The following is a 15,996-nucleotide window of genomic DNA, read 5'->3' as shown; positions in this document are numbered from 1 at the left end:
TTTTGCATCACAGCTGAGTTAGACAAAGAAATGCATCCATTATGAGCGCAGCAGCCCTGGGTGCAATCTCCCAGCTAAGCACTCCTCTGTAAATGTTATTATTTTGGAAAATTGCACTGAGTTTCTGGAATTTAGCAGCATTTGGGTATTGAATGCAATTCTGGAAAATAAAGAAATCCCCACCATCTCCAGAAGAGCCATCTCCCAGCCCTGCCTGTACTAGGTGTGCAACCCAAGCAGCTCACAGCCCCTGCCTGCAGTGCCACAGGGCCGTAGGGTGATGGAGGGGATCCTGGGGGTCTGAGCCAGCTGCTTAGGGCTGGATCCTGTTGGGTCTCAGCAACTTGCAATGACAGAGCAAAGGCACTCACAGGGTGAGCCTAAAGCAAGTTTCTTCTCCTGGCACCTGCACCTACCTCCTGAGCTGACTTTTCCAAGCATTTCTTCTTCTCCCCTCAGACAATGAGCTTTCCGAAGGTGCACCAGCCCTGTTTACTCAGGATCAGCTGGGTAAGTCCACATGCAATACTTTTTCATCTCTCTTTTTTCTTCTGTGCTCAGTAGCGCAATTAGGAGATGACTCAGTTGAAACTCAGGGCAGATGCCAAATGCTTTCCACTGCTGAAATGCATCATTACCAGCTCATTTTTCCATGTTGCTTTTGAACGCCATCCATCAGAGGGAAGGACTGCTCAATGTTAGAGGTGCTCAGCATCTTTCTGTATGAAATGTGTGCAGAATTTCTTCCCGGTAGAGGAGTTGCCATTTGCCCAGTGCAGTGCTTGGGGGCACTTCCGAGATCTGGGCTGAAAACCCAAGCTCTGGCTGGCAATTTGTAACTCTCTGACACCTTGCAACAGAGTGAAGGTTTTTTTTTTAACCCTGAGAGCCAGAAGTAGAGGTGTGGAAAGCAAGCCTAACATCAGTAGGTATCTCTGAATGAATTAGAGGTGAGGCAAGGAGATGAGCTGTGAGGTGGACAGGGGGACATCAAGGCACCAGTTTCTCCTGAGACCATGCAGGAAAGTTATGGATGTAGCACACGGAAATTCTCAGGTGAGGACAGCTGGGAAGATGCTGGGATCAGATCTGTGACAGCTGTGGGACTGCCCAGCATGGTGCCCATCACTACTGGCAGAGCACCAGCACTCCTCCCCTGGGAAGGATTCCCTTCTCTTCAGTTCACAGGAGATGGTTTCCCCTCTGCTCTTGAAATCCATCTTGGCTCCAGTAAGGAAGCTCAGTGTGCATGTGCTGGGCTGCTCACTGCATGAGGCACATGAGATAGGAAGGTAAAAGTCCAGGAGTCCAGAATGGTGATTGTTGTCATGTGCATTGACGGAAATCACTGCTGCTAAGAGCCAGAATCTTGAAAAATACCAGAATGCCCATGAACTGCATGATGCCTTGCTGGCTCTAGAAGGGGTGACTGGGTCAGCAGCAGTCCTCACTGGCAGCTTTATACATACAATTGCATTTTAAAGAAGTTCTTGTGAGCCTTCTCCACTTGGTGTCAGGATAGAGACTACTTTAATGCACTTGGCCACATGAGTGTCTAACAGGGGATGGGAATAAAGCCAGCAGTCTCCCCTTGGCTGCCTCATTCACTGCTCAGCTGATTTAAAACAAATGAAGTTACTTTAAAACACATCTTCTGTGACACAGCTTCCACCGCTCTTTTTCTTCTTGATCTTCTGCAGCTCATCATCTCTCCTTGGCTAGTACTTTCTTTCAGGGACATGTGCCCATTTCTTCCAGGTTTTGGCAAACGCAGTGACAAAGACAACAACATTTGGTTGGTTTTAGTTGAGTAGCACATGTTCTAGATGTGCAAAACAAGGTTTATTTCTGGCTTCTTGGTGACACTTAGGCAAGGAGTAGGACTCTGGATAAGGTAGGGATGAGGGATGGAACATGGGACAACCTGGGTCCTGGCATCTTCCTTGTGCTAATGGGGGAATAGTCTGAGCCAGCCAGTGTGGGTAGTTGGCTGTGCTGGTGACATCTCCCATGGCCTCCACACAGCCCCACCCCCAAAAGCTCCTTGGACACCACTTCCATCTGCACAGACATCCCTCAGCCTGGAAAAGATTAGTGAAACCAGTGCTCGCATCACCTTACATTTCCACTCTGCCTTCCAAATGCAGCACAAGACTCCATCTGAGGTAGACAAAGCATGTGAGATAGCAAAATGAGTAATGGAAAACTGAACCTCTCCTTGTCTCCGTCTTAGTGGGTGGACTTGCAGCTGGATCTGCTCCTGACCTTAGTCATGCACAGCTGCATGGTGCCAGTGCCAGGCGAGAGGTGGTGAGAACCAACACATGTCAGAGGGGTGAAGACCATCTTGGCTGCAGCTCAGATGTACCCTGTGCTGTGCTGAAGGGATTCTGTAAGCCTGAGAACACCATCTTGGTGCTCTTCTCTGGTCAAATAGGCCATCTAGGCTATGAGAATCATAGAATCGTTTGAGTTGGGTGGGACTTTTAAAGATCATTTAGTCCAACCCCGTGCAGTGAACAGGGACACCCACAGCTGGATCAGGTGCTCAGAGCCCCGTCCAGCCTGACCTTGGGTGTCTCAGGGATGAGGCATCCACCTCCTTTCCCGGCAACCTGTTCTGGTGCTTTACTAATAGTAACACCCTAAGACAAAACCGTAGTATCGTAACACAGCTTCATTACTCTGAAAACTGCTGAGGATCCTTGCTGCCTGAAGGCAAGTCTCACAGACAAATCCACCACCTTGCTTGGTGAACCAGCCCGTGTTCAGGAGTCCCAGTGGCTTTCACACAGAATCAGCTCCAGAGTCGCACTGCTCCAAGGGCTGGAAAGGTTTTCTTGGTATCTAATTAAATCTGTAATTTCAGCCAGTTACGCATTGTGCTGCCAAAAGCAGGCGTAAAAGGTTTGTTCACTTTCTCTTCATGTTTCACTGCGTCTTTTGTACTTGAAAGTTCTGACTTTAACACAGCTGTCTGCTGGATTAAATAACCCCAATCCCTTGTCTCACAGGATGTCTTTTCCAGCCTTGCAGTGCTTTTCCCTCCTCTTTCATGTTTCTCCATGCTCTTCATCTATCCCAAATTAGATAAGCCCTCCAGCTGCCATTAGAGGGCAGAGGGCTGCAGTACCATCCCCTCTCTGCAAGGTCTGCCCTTCTCTCAGGAGCACAATCCTGGCTCGTGCATAGGATCTGAGGTGACACAGAGCTGCTGCTTCAGTTGGCACCTTTGTATGCATTCTTAACCGCAGATCACCAACTCCCATTTTTTTTTCTTCCTTGGCAAGCCTGCCTCAAGCTCCAGCGCTGTGTCCAGCATGCTGGCAGTTCATCCCAGCCTGGTGTCCACTGCAAACATAAAAAGCTCTGCTTGGGCTCTGAGTCATTCCTGGAAATGCTGAGCAGCACCAGATTTAGGAGAGGTTTTTGTGCAACCATGTGGCATTAGTAACTCAGCTCTGAGAAGGGTTTTGAGCAGCCATGCAGCTACGTACTCACTTTCTTCTCCCTCTCTCTCCCACTTGCTTGTAATACCACATGACACAATATAAAAAGCCTTACATGTATGCCAACGTATAGGACATCTGCAGTTCACCCTTCATCTACAAGATTTATCACCTCATCACAGAAGATTGATTTAGTCTGACCAGCTCTGTTCTTGCTGAATCTGCGCTGGCTGTTACCCATATCCTCCTTTTCTGCACATTTGCAAAGGCTTTGATTGTTTCAGTGTTTCCAAGAATGGAATTAACAATGGCTGGAAAATCCCTTCCTAATGTTTTTTTTTTTTTTTTTTTTTTTTTGCCTCTTAAAGGCTGGAGCTCTGCTTACTGTGCCCAACTTTTGGAAACCCCTTCAAGTGTTGCTGCTGTTTGACCAGGGCATGGCTCACCCATACCTCGAGCAGTGAGTGTATTTCTGGGCTTCCTGGAGAAAACTCACGGAGGGCATGTAGTGATCAGATAAGGGGTAACAGCTTTATACTGATAGAGTGGAGATTTAGACAAGGTATAAGGAAGAAATTATTGCCCATGAGGGCAGTGTGGCCCTGGCACAGCTGTCCACAGAGCTGTTCTGCCCTATCCCTGGAGGTGCCCAAGGCCAGGTTGGATGGCCCTGGGCAGCCTGAGCTGGTAGGTGGTATAGAGAGATTTGGAACATGATGGCCTTTGAAGGTCCCTTCCAACTCAATCCATTCTATGATTCTTCAGTCCTAAACAAACAAGGGAGCCAGTGGTGACCAAGGGACAGCGCAGCTTCCATGAAAGGAGACACTGGGTAAACTACAACTTAGAATCATGGAATCATTATGGTTGGAAAAGACCACTAAGTTCACTTAGTCCAACCCCAACCCATCCCCACCATGCCCACTAACCACAGCTCTCAGGCCACATCTCCGCAATTCTTGAATACCTCCAGGGATGATGACTGCACCACCTCTCTGGGCAGCCTGTGCCTTCATGGAGTGGGGAAGAAACACTTGAAGGAGGATATGGTAGAAGTACTGGAGTTATGAATGGAAATAAATAAGGAAAGGCTTGAAACAACCCAAAGGAAGCATGCCTTCAAACATCATACAATTACATTGTGCAACCCATTGCCACAGGATGTCCAGGATGCCAAAAGTATGAATGGGCTCAAACATTGATTAGAAAACAACATGGAAAAAATTGTCTATGAAGGGCCTCAGATCCAGTGATGCAGCTCAGGAAGTTCCTGCAGTGCAGGAACTGCTGGAAAATGGGCTCATGTACTAGAGAAAACATCATTTGTGTTTGTACTTTTCCTTATATGTTCTTTGCAGTTGTCTGCTTAGTGGCCGTGTCAGAGAGAGGACACTGAGGGCTCTTAAATTTTGGGATAATGCAAAGTGGTATTTGTGTCTACAGCAATTAATGGGAAAAAGCCACAAGCAGCCCTCGCATCCTCTTCTTTCCATTCCTCTTCTCTCTGCTCTCCCACTGCTTGGCTGCTGGATTTCAGCAGATATGAGTCAGCCTGCGACTGCTGTGTTCCTTTTGTTCTTCAAATGATGAAACCAGAACATTTCACACTCTGCGTGGTCCAACAGAGGAGCACTTCATTGTCTCCTTGGCAGACCCTGAGGAGGAACTTCTGGCCTTGGAGAAAGTGAGGTCAGGGAGGGAGAAACTCTCCCCATAGAGGAACATGTGCAGATGGCTCCTCTGCCTTTCCCCCTTGCTTTCTCCTTTCCCTCCTTCCTTCCCTTCTTCCATTCCCTCATCCCCTACCACTTTTCCACCTCCTTCCTTCCCCATCAGAGATGGTTCTGCAGCCATTCTGGATGAGCTTGCTGAATGGCAGAAAAAAAAGTCGGATTGAAAAAGCAGGGCAACCCCAGGCTGCAGGAAACGCTGCGTCGGTGATACGGTGTGCTAGGGGAATGGACACACAGGGAATGAATCCCATTGGACAAATAGAAAAGGAAGGGAAAAAAAAAAAAGCCCCGGTCCCTGCGCTGTTTGTTCCCACTGCTCAGTAGTCATCCAGCTGTTTCTTTTTCTTTGCTGCACTGACCTTATCTCGCACTGGAGCGAATCCAGGAGCCAGTGCTCTGCTGAGCAGCCGGTGACCGAGCAGGTCAGGTTTTGGGGGAAATGAAAGCTCTTTGGCAGAGCTGGAAAAGCAGATGTGCAGAGAGATTCCTTCAAACACAGCACTGCCTATGAAGCTCCTATCAGAGGGGACAGCAGATCGAGGGAAACTGCTTGCAGGCATTTGGGGTTGCCACAGGGCCAGGCGCCCTGGGACAATTATTTGCTGGCTTGTTGCGTTAGGAATCTGAGTGATTACACGCATGGGTGGGTGCAAATGTAACGAGCATCCATACTCGGGTGTGCCTGCAGTTCAGGACAGCCGGTCCTGGTGGCAGCAGCAGTGCCCAGATGCTGAAGGATCCTTCCTTCCCCATGCCTCCGAACATGCTGGGGAAGCTCTGTACCAAGAGTGGAGCTGAAGCACGGGGAAGGTAGAGCGGTGTTGGCCAGGTGCTGCTGGGTGGGCACAATGCAGGTGGCCAAAACCTTCCTGGTGGCATTCAGATGTACCCAACTGCAGAGGGATCACAAAAGTCTCTCTCCAGCCTGCTGCCCTCTATGGCTGTGCATTTTATAGATCGAAGTGGAATGAAACAGGAAAAAAAGGCTGTGAAAATCACTTGGAAAGCCGTTCCAGAAAATGAGGGATGTGGGGAAAAAGTGCGAAGACACCTTTAACTAGGAAGAAAAAAAAAAACAGGCTGTTTTCATTGGGAATGTGACAGTGTGGCTCATGATGTCCTTGCCATGTAACTGAGAGACAAGGCAGCAGTTAATCCTGTTTCTTGATACATTCATTCACCTCTGCTTACAGCCAGGCAGACCAGCCGATCCTGGGGCCTTTTCCAATTTTAATGGTTCACCTGTGTGTGCAAATAAAAAAACCTCAGTTCCTCTCCAGGGTGGATAGGAGAGGATGCTGTGCAACCTGAAATACTGAAGGCATGTTGTTTTGGTGAACCAAGGTATCTGACCATCTATTGTCAAAGTTTCCCTTGATTTTGCAGAGAATTTAAGCATTTAAAAGCTTTAATTTGGGACTAGCTGTAGGTGTCCTCATTCGCTGGTGGAGAGTTGCACTAGACGGCCTTTTAGGGTCCCTTACAGCCAAAACGATTCCATGACTGTAGAAGTGCAAGAGGGAGGCGACGCTGCTTCTATCCCCTGCGTGCTCTCTAGGATGGAATTCAGGTCCCGCGAGCACCAGGCCCCGCCTTACGTATAAACCCCGCCCCCACGCCCATACCACGCCCACAACCTCTAGCCCACGCCCACTCTTCCTCAATTAGCTCCGCCCCTCCTCATGGCCCCGCCCCTCCGCTGGTGCCGCCCCCGCCCCGCCCCAGCGGAGCGCGCCCGGGGGCGGCGGGAGCGGCGCGGATGGCCGCGGTGCTGCCGGGGGCGGCGGGGCGCGGAGCCGGAGGTGAGCGCCGGGTGGTCTCGGGATCCGCTTGTGCGCGGTTGTACTGGGCGGTGGCGGGGTGTCGGCGGGGTGGACGGCGCCGTGCCGGGGGAACTGGGGTGAAAGTGGGCTGCTCGGTAGACCCCTCGGAGCCCCATCTCCGTGCGTCTCCCCGGGGCGCTTGGGCGACTTTCTCTCCGCTTCGCCAGCAGCGGTGCGGGACGGCGGCACCCCGAGTGATGGTGCGGTGCGGTGCTGTCCCGCACGAACGCGGCGGGAGGACGAGGACTTCCAACGGGGCTGTCCGCGGGCGGTGCTGCGCTGAGCCCCGCAGGGACCGGGAGCGGCCCGGCGCCGTCCCCAGGGGTCCGGCTCGAGGCTGGGGCCGCCGGAGAGCGGATATTTCTCCTGCACGGAGATAAGAGGTCGAGTCCTATGTAAAAGCGAAACGCGTAGAGACGGGAGGAATAAATAAATGGTACGCGAAGTGAACTTCTCCCCCTTCGCAGCCCTCCTGCCGGGGTTTGCGATTCGTGTTGAACTACAGGAAGGTCGCTGCTCGCCTGTTTTCCTCTTGCGATGGAAAGAAGTGCGTTTTTTTTTTTTTTTTTTTTGTTTTTCCTGGACCGGGGGCAGCGCGGGGCTGTGCTGCTGTTGCCTTCCGAATAATACGGCGGGGGAGATTGGTGGGAAAGGGGCGGCTTTGAGCTGGGCAGTGTGCTCGTTTTCCTGCGTGCAGCTTCTGGCTGTGCCCTGCCCACGTAGAGGTTTACACGGACACCTGCATGTGCGTATGAATATGTGGTCATTGGTAGTGAACAGAACAACTCCAGTGGGGTTCAGTCCTCAAGGCCGGCACTCTCCCAAGCGAATCTTTCAGATAAAAATGATTTTATAATAATAAAATGCCATATAGAGTCATAGGATGGCTTGAGTTGGAAGGTGCCTCAAAGCCCTCCCAGCCCCCTTCCATGGGCTGGTTGCCCCCCACCCAGCTCAGCTGCCCGGGGCCCATCCAGCCTGGCCTTGAGCACCTCCAGGGATGGGGCACCACGGCTCTCGTGGAGGAAGGACATTCACCAGCGTGGCTTTGGTGAGGAGACAAAGTCACTGTGTGCTGGGATGGTGTGTGGAGGCAAGATGTTCCCCCCAGCCTTGCCTTCCCTTGGGAAGCACTGCAGGAGAGCAAGTGTGCCCCAAGGCCCCTGGGGATGGCAGCATTTGGGGTCACCCCATTGATTGTCATTTATATCCCTGCATAATAGCAGTGCCTGGGGGTCCCAGAGGCAGTCCCTGTGCTGCTTGTCATGGCTCAGTGCTGAGCCCTCCCTCGGCACCAGGTCTGCCACAACTGGAGCAAAGCACGTGGTGCTGTGCCCAGCACTGTGGGCTGACTCTGGTGTGATGCTGCTCAGGGTGGAGGCAGGAGAATGGGAGGATGTGCCTGCTGCACCTCCCTATGCTGGAAGCCATCAGAGGGTTGCGAGCTCGCGTTCTCACTCAACTTTTTGTTGAAACTTTATGCTCGTAGGAAGAGGTTTTGTTTCTTTCTTTTTTTTTTTTTATTTTTTTTTATTTTGGGTCGAAGTGACTTTCTCAGCAGATTGGGTTCAGGTTGTGCTGTATGGACACAAAGGGGGGGAGAAGGTCTTAGCACTGTTGTCCTGCTGCACGTGAGGGCGGGAGCAGCGGGATGTGCAGGGGATGGATGCTGCTCAGTCACTTGGGAGCAGGAGCTGAAGGCGGTTACCTCATTAGCACCTTTGTGTGTAGCACCTTTATTGTGTTCCTGCACTTTAAAAGCGTCTGATTATAAATTGTGAGTAATGACTTAATAACAGAAGGTGCATAATTTTAATATATATTCTGGTGGGAAGAAGGCTTAATGTCTTTTCCCCTTAGATGGGGCGGTTAAGATAAGAATAAGGCAGCGGCTGTGCGTAGGGTTGGGTTATCGCAGCAGTTCTGTATGTGGATGGAGCAAAGTGCTGGCTGTGTGGCTTGCTGCCTGCGTGTAGAAAAGGAAAAGCTTGAGAAATATGAAGATGCATAAGATAGAGTTCAGTGCCTGCGTTTTCAGTTAAAGAGTACTGTACGGTCTTTGTACTATTTTTGTTCTGTCCGTATCCCAGGCTCCTTTGTACGCTTGCAAGTTTGTGGGAATGACTCAGGGGGAAAGCTATTTAACCTAAAGGACACTACTGGCAGGAAACTGCCTGGAGAAAGAGCAGCACTGGGGACCGAGTGGGAACCGGGGGGACATCTGTGTGCTGGAGGAACAGGAGCCCAAAGCTGCTCCCAAATGGGAGGAACTGGGACACAAAATGCCCACGTTAAGGCACAGCTCATGCAGTGCAAGAAGGGAGTTTTATGATGTGGTTGCTGGAAGTGCCTGGGAACCAGTCTTAATGATCCCAATGTCTTTGCAGTCCTGGGTCCTGTTTCACTTCTGTTTAATTAAGGGAAAGGCTTAAATATCCAATGAAAGTGATCGTGCCAGGGCATTTCTGTAACGAGATCGCTTTTAAAGGCAGTAAGTACAGCACAGTTAGTTGTAGCTTCAGCTCCTGCTTGGTTGATGCTTTGTCCATGTCATGGCTGGTTGATGCTGATTCCCAAGCTCCGTGCCAGCCTTTGTGCTTCACTCCTTGTCGGAGGGTTCCTTCCTGTGTTGCTTCGCTTCTGAGCAGCACCTCACCTTTTATCTCAGAGCAGCAATGCCAACACAAGTTGTAATCATGGCGCTTTGATCAAAGCAGAAATTTCAATTATTGATTCAATCTTTTGAATCCTTATTATAAACCTAGGCTGGCTCTGCATTGTAGACGCAGTGCTGTAGCCTCAGAGGTAAATTTGTACCTTATAATAAGTAGAGACACGTATTCTTCTGTAAGCCATAATGAAGCCGTGTTAAAAACATGTCTCCTTGCTCCTCCCAGTGCAGGTTAGATGATATCCCGCTGCTATTCAGATACCCCATCTGCAGCCCACTTCTCATCGTGCCAACCTGGGAAGGTGGAAGGGAAAAAAAAAAAACAACCCATGAATTATTAACATTTCATAAAAATCATGACCCAGTGAGATGAAAGCACTGCTACCATCTGTGCCCCCCGCACGCCCATGCACCTGATCTGCGGGCATCCACTGGGCAGGCAGCCTGGGCCCTGCGCTCACAGCATCCATGTGATCTGCTGCCAGCTCTGTGAGCTGCCTTCCAAGGGTGGTTGCTTTGCTTTGTTCCTAACTCTGGGTTCGGATGCTTTGTTTTTGCTGAGGGGAAATGTATATGAAAATCAGTGCATTAGGCTGAAGTTAAATGGAAAGCGTTTGGCTATATATGTATTTAAATATATGCTACCCCTGCTGCCTTTTGTCATTAACCTTTGTATCATGGAATCACAGAATATCCCAAGTTGGAAGAGAGCCTAAAAGATCATTAGATTCAACTCCCAGCTCTATGTAGGACCACCCAAATCCAAACCTAATGTCCGAGAGTGCTGTCCAAACACTCCCTAAGCTCAGTAGCTGGGGACTGTGCCTGCTGCTCTGGGCAGCCTGTTCCTGCGGGGCAGGACCTTTCCCTAACACCCAGCCTGACCTTCCTGTGATAGTTTCCCCCATTGTTCAGTGCTCTCTTGGATGATGGCCTTTTTGGAGAGGGAAGTGATAGTACCTATCTAAAGTCTCCCAGAGCTCTTTTAGGACAAGGGAACAGCACAGTGCCGTGAGCAAAGGTTCCTGTCCCTAAGTTGCAGAGGACTGGATTCTTGTGCATCCTACCCAGCACAGGACTGCGTTGAGCATCTCATTTCTGGGACATGGTCGTATCCCATTGGGAAATCATAGCCCAGTCTTGGAGTGGCACCAGTAGTGCTTTGACTGTCCTCATGTTGTTTTCCTTCATCAATACTTTTCTCACTGACCCGAGATAAGTGATGAGTGCTTCATCCTTGGAAATACTCAAGGTCAGGCTGGATGGGGCTCTGAGCACCTGATGGAGCTGTAGGTTTCCCTGTTCATTGCGGGAGATTTGACTAGGTGGCCTTTGAGGATCCCTTCCAACTCAAACTGTGATTTATCCAGCAACGGGGCAGAGGAAATATTCCAAAGGTGGAATGAGGTATTTATATTTCTTGCTGGCTTGGCTGTGAGACAGAAGGACAGATGTGAGCTTTGAAACGATGTCATTTTTGTTCTGTCATTTTTGGATCCTCCTTACAGACCATGGAGGAGTTTATGGGAAAGCGCAAAGCCGCCTTACTTCCCTCTTAATTTCAGATGGCTGCTTTGGTAGGTGCTTGAAATGCTCCAGTCTCTTTTTGAGCTGCAGTACAGCTTGGGAGGAGATTATTTGGAGGACACCCACTGCTTCTATCTGGCAGGATGGAGGATTTTGGGAGTGGTGAATGACGGTGGAGGAGCCACAAAGAAAACAGCTCCCAGTGCTGCATCAAAATAGCAGCAGGCCATGCAAAATGGGCATTTTGGGGGTGTTTTAGTAAAGATGTAAGTCATAGTAGGTTAGCTGGAAGAACACCGCCTACTCCAAATAGCTTTTGAGGAGGAAATCTGCTTCCTGGAAGTGCTGGTATTGCTATGAAGACGTGGCTTTCCTGTAAAGTCACAGCAGTATGCTTCCTATGAGGTTTTGGGTTAGATCCCTTTCAAAACCAGACCAAAACCACATCAGAAACAGGAAATATTTAAGCATCTGTGGGTCCTTGCTGCATTTCCAGCATTAATCTTAGTGAATGATTCATTGAAATGGTTACGAATCTTGAAATGAATTGCGTAGTTGTATCAGAATGATATGGCATAATTATGTGCTTATCTTCAACAAAGGAAACATGAATGGGTGTTGGGCAACCACTGAGATCTGGGAGAATTGGTAGTGAGGCAGAAATCATAGAAGGTCTTGGGTTGGAGGGGACCTTGAAGCCCACTTAGCCCCAGTCCCTGCCATGGGTGGTTGCTCCCCACCAGCTCAGGCTGCCCAGGGCTCATCCAGCCTGGCCTTGAGCACCTCCAGGGATGGGGCACCACAGCTCTCTGGGCAGCTGTGCCAGGGCCTCATTGGAAATGAGAAATGAGGGAGGAGCTCAGCAAGGACTGACCACGGCAGGAGATGTGATCATGCCTTGGAGGTGGATGCAATAGATATTGGATGTATAGCAGCTGAGAGGGTTGTGTCTATGGACCAGATTGTGTATAGACACTGTTGCACTACAGTGGTGGTTCAGATCAATCAAATGCAGCATGGACTTCCAGCTGTTTTTAGTTTTTTCCTTGGTGTTTTAAGTTTATGGTTGGTCAGCATTCCCACTGGTTGTTAGCGAACAGAGTGGTTCTGTGGAAAGGTTTTGACTAATTGTGCTAATGGATTTCCATAAAACTACTGTTTCAGCCATGCATCGTATCTCTCTCAGTTTTATCTTTAAATGAATTTAAAGCATTATATTCACCTAAAGTATTACAAAATTATAAAATTGGTCAATGCAGTCTGAGGTCTCATGAGAAAGAGGCTCAGAGCAATGTCTCGCTGCAGCATGAGCTGTGCTGGAAGAAGGTCTGATCCAAACACATCTTCTGGGCAGTGCCTGAGGTCAGGATCCTCCTGCTGGGAGCATCCTCATCCCAGTCCTCTACACTGAGGGTGGGCTCAGTCGCCTTCTGAAGGTGAAGCTCCTTGTAATGACTGAAGGAGCCTATGCTAACCAAGGTATCTGAGCAAGTAGCTAATGATGGTCAGGTTCTAAATCCTGTAAGTCCTGTAAGATTTTTTTTCTTTGGTGGCTTCGATAATACCTTCCTCAGCAAAGTGATAGCACTGGATGTGGCTCTGCTTGTTTTTTCTCAAATGACCACTGCTCTAAGGAATTCTTTTGATATCTTCTGTACTGACCTTGTGCACAGGTATTGCAGCAGAGGAACCTTTTCTTTGCTCCCTTTGGCTATCAGAAGTTGGGTAACTCTCACTCCAGGCAGGTTGCCTTTCACTGGAACCCTCCTGGCCCAGCTGAGCTGCTCTGGAGCTCAGGACATGCCTGGATGTGGGTGGCATTCCATGGGTGCGCCCCATCTCAGCTCACTCCTTGTCTTTAGCTGTGATTCCCAGCAAAACCATCTTGCTTTGCTTCTCCTCATGTGCCCTTTGCTGTAGATACAGCACTTGAAGACACAACCCGAGGGTGTCTAATGACTCAAAATACAGCAGGCAGATGAATGAAAGCAAAATTTTAGTAGCAGTTTTTCTTTTAACTTTTGTTTGCCGAGTGGTGACGCCTAGCTGATGGCTGTTTAGGTTGTCTGTAATGCCTGAAACCGTTTTGTTTTGTTTTTTTTTTTTTTTTACCCTGTGTGTTTCATCCCAATCCAGTTATTATTTGTAAAACAAGCCTGGGCTCGCAACTCTTTGTTTCAAGCAGAATTCCCTGTCTGAGGGCAGGGCTGTGTGTGTGTGCAGGAGCAGTGAAGGGTGTCTGGGATGTTCTGTGCCACAATACAGCAGTCATGTTGGAAAGTGGGGTTCTGAGGTTTTCCTTGCATCTTTATCAGCACAAATGCTAGAACAGCCTTCCGTGCTAATTTTGACAAATATGACAAACATATTTGGCTTATATTTACTCAAGTGAGCAATCTTCACCTCCTTGCTCTCTAAATATAGATAACTGCCTTACAGATCTGTGCATAACATGAATGGTGAAGTGATGAATTCATTAACATTTTGCACAAACGCCCGTTTCCTCTCCTCTGGGCACAGAAGAATATAGTTTTTGCAACTTTGTGCCTGTAATCAGGATGGGCTAGATCCTGCTGCCCTGCTCCGTGCAGGGGTGGAGTCAGCAATAATGTGCCAGAAGAATGTGCTTCTCTGCTTGTGCAAGCTCGTCCCTATGTTCATGGGCTTCCTGTCCTGCTAGGATGGACAGATGCCCTGCTGGGATGCGTGGGCATTTGGCTGGTGCCACTGTGACCTGGGTCACTCTGCTCCTGCTGGACATGTTCCTGGGGTTCTCAGCTACATCCATGTTAAGAACATCTGGACAAAGGGATTTGACTCCCTTGAGAGTGTTGGCTTATTTTATGTCCTACTAATTTTCTGTCTTACTGAGCTGTTATTTGTGATCAAATTTTGCAGTAAAGCCTTTCACAGACTGTAGTTCCACTGGACATGTGGCTGTGTCCTCACCTTCTTTCCTCTTCTTTACCCATTCTTTCTTCGAGTTTTATTCCAGTATTATTTGTTCTGTTCAGTTTTATTCAGTATTATTTATTCTGTCGGCTTCGTGTCCTGGGGCTATGACTTGACCTTGTTGCTGTTCACAGAATGGTTGGAAGGTCCCTCTGTAACCATCTGCTCCAACCCCTGCTCCAGCAGGGACACCCAGGGCAGGGTGCTCAGGGCCAAGCCCAGGCGGTGTTGGAAGACCTCCAAGAAGGAGACTCCACAGCCTCTGTTGGCAACCTGTAAGCCTGCTGATTCTTGCAAGCCAGGCTGGGTCAGCCTGGCTGTGTTCCTGGGGTGGGTTGGGGCGTGAGATGGCACTGATGATTCATTGCTTCCTGGTTGTTCCTCAGCCTGACCCCGGCAGGGCCTCTCAGACTCTCAAAAATTATGTGAACTTCTGTCATAAATCAATGCTCTATATTTTATCACTCAAATAACTTATTTGATGATATCCCACTTTTCTTCCTTGCAGGCTCCTCAGCTGCGTGCTACAAGCCCACCAGCCCTGGCCAGATTCTGGAGGACACTGGCTTTCTTTATCAGGACCACCAGTTGTTTGCTGGCAGGCATGACATTTCTCCACTAACAGCTGAAGCAGTCAGCGCTAAAGAAAAAGCTGGTGAGTGAGTTGCCACTCTTCCATATGAACCCATCACAGTTATGTCTGGGTTTTCCCTAAGCATTAACAAACCAGATACCATTTATAAATAATATTTACTGAGATGAAGGTCAGCTCCTCATCCCCAGCACAGGCAAAAGGCGTGTTCCTTTGACCCAAGTGTTATAACCCACTGTCAGTTGTCACCTGTTTCTATTTGTCCTTCTGGATGTGGTTGCTCTTTACTGAGCAGCAGGGCTGAGGTGCCTAGCTTCTTGCCAACAGAACAGGACTTCCCTATGTGTGGCTCAGTGCTTGGTCCTTTTGAACCTCAGAAACAGACCACCAAAGTACATCCCCTGAATACAGGGATCTAATAGATGATTAGTGCAGGAGTGAAAATCCTTCTGGTGTTTCGAGTATGTGACGTTGGCTTTATCTACTTTTCTTGCTTATAGTCTAATAACTTGTTCAGTGAGCTTTCATGTTTGTAAGAGAGGTTTTTTATTTCAAGTCTGCAAAACGACTATCATGGCAAGACTCCTGTGCAGTGTGCTAATACAAATACAGCAGTATGAGTTCACCGTAGCTTCAGGGGCATATATGGATGGACGTTTGGCTATTGTGCAGCTAGCTGAGTGGGTTTGTATCATTGGAACTAGATGATCTTTAAGGTCCTTTCCAACCTAAGCCATTCATCTTGTTGGCTCAAACACTGTCCCAGGGAGCTGGCAGACCCTCTGAGTTCTGGTGGCCAGGTTGCCACCCCAGCCAGACAGGTTCTTACTGATGTTGTCCAGGGAAAGCAGAGGAGAGATGTGTTCTACAGGGCAGATGTGGAGTGGAACAGCCTGGGAATCTTCCCTCTCCTTCAAGCTTTACAATCATTGTTAAGCTTTTATGGCAAAAACAGTGTTAGTGAAAATGGCCAGTTGTCACAGAATAAGAGTCAAAGCCTTTTCTTCTCCTCTGGCATCCAGGTTGTATATAAGTCATCCCACAGCATGTCCAGTAACTGGTGAAACATGGGGAAATAGCAGACCTCAGGAGAAAGTTTTACTTTTTAACCACTTTTGAACGCCAAGAAAACAAATACAAGTACTGCTGAGGAGCTCCTTTGAGAATTGGAAACAGCAGGATAGAGAAGGGAAGTTGCCAAAAATGACCTCAAAAACTGAACTCAGAACAGCACCTCCTCCTCCTTGCC

At 48.9% G+C, this 15,996-nt stretch overlaps 1 protein-coding gene across 3 annotated transcripts in view; it reads left to right on the top strand.

The window, feature by feature from the left end:
- Window positions 1–15,996, top strand: part of AMOTL1 (angiomotin like 1) — a 68,144-nt gene that overhangs the window by 7,011 nt on the left and 45,137 nt on the right. For 2 of the 3 annotated variants that reach the window (XM_085216349.1, XM_085216351.1), the window contains exons 3-4: window positions 460–510; window positions 14,664–14,810. In XM_085216349.1, the coding sequence (XP_085072475.1) occupies window positions 460–510; window positions 14,664–14,810 (198 nt within the window). Of the gene's footprint in view, window positions 1–459; window positions 511–6,845; window positions 6,985–14,663; window positions 14,811–15,996 lie in introns of those variants that run through there. The other variant, XM_085216350.1, reaches the window with a different exon arrangement.

This window comes from Meleagris gallopavo, chromosome 1, assembly GCF_905368555.1.
Source record: "Meleagris gallopavo chromosome 1, MGAL_WU_HG_1.1, whole genome shotgun sequence".
Taxonomy (NCBI): domain Eukaryota; kingdom Metazoa; phylum Chordata; class Aves; order Galliformes; family Phasianidae; genus Meleagris; species Meleagris gallopavo.
Note: the sequence above shows the minus strand (reverse complement) of the source record. Positions and strands in the feature narration are given on the sequence as shown.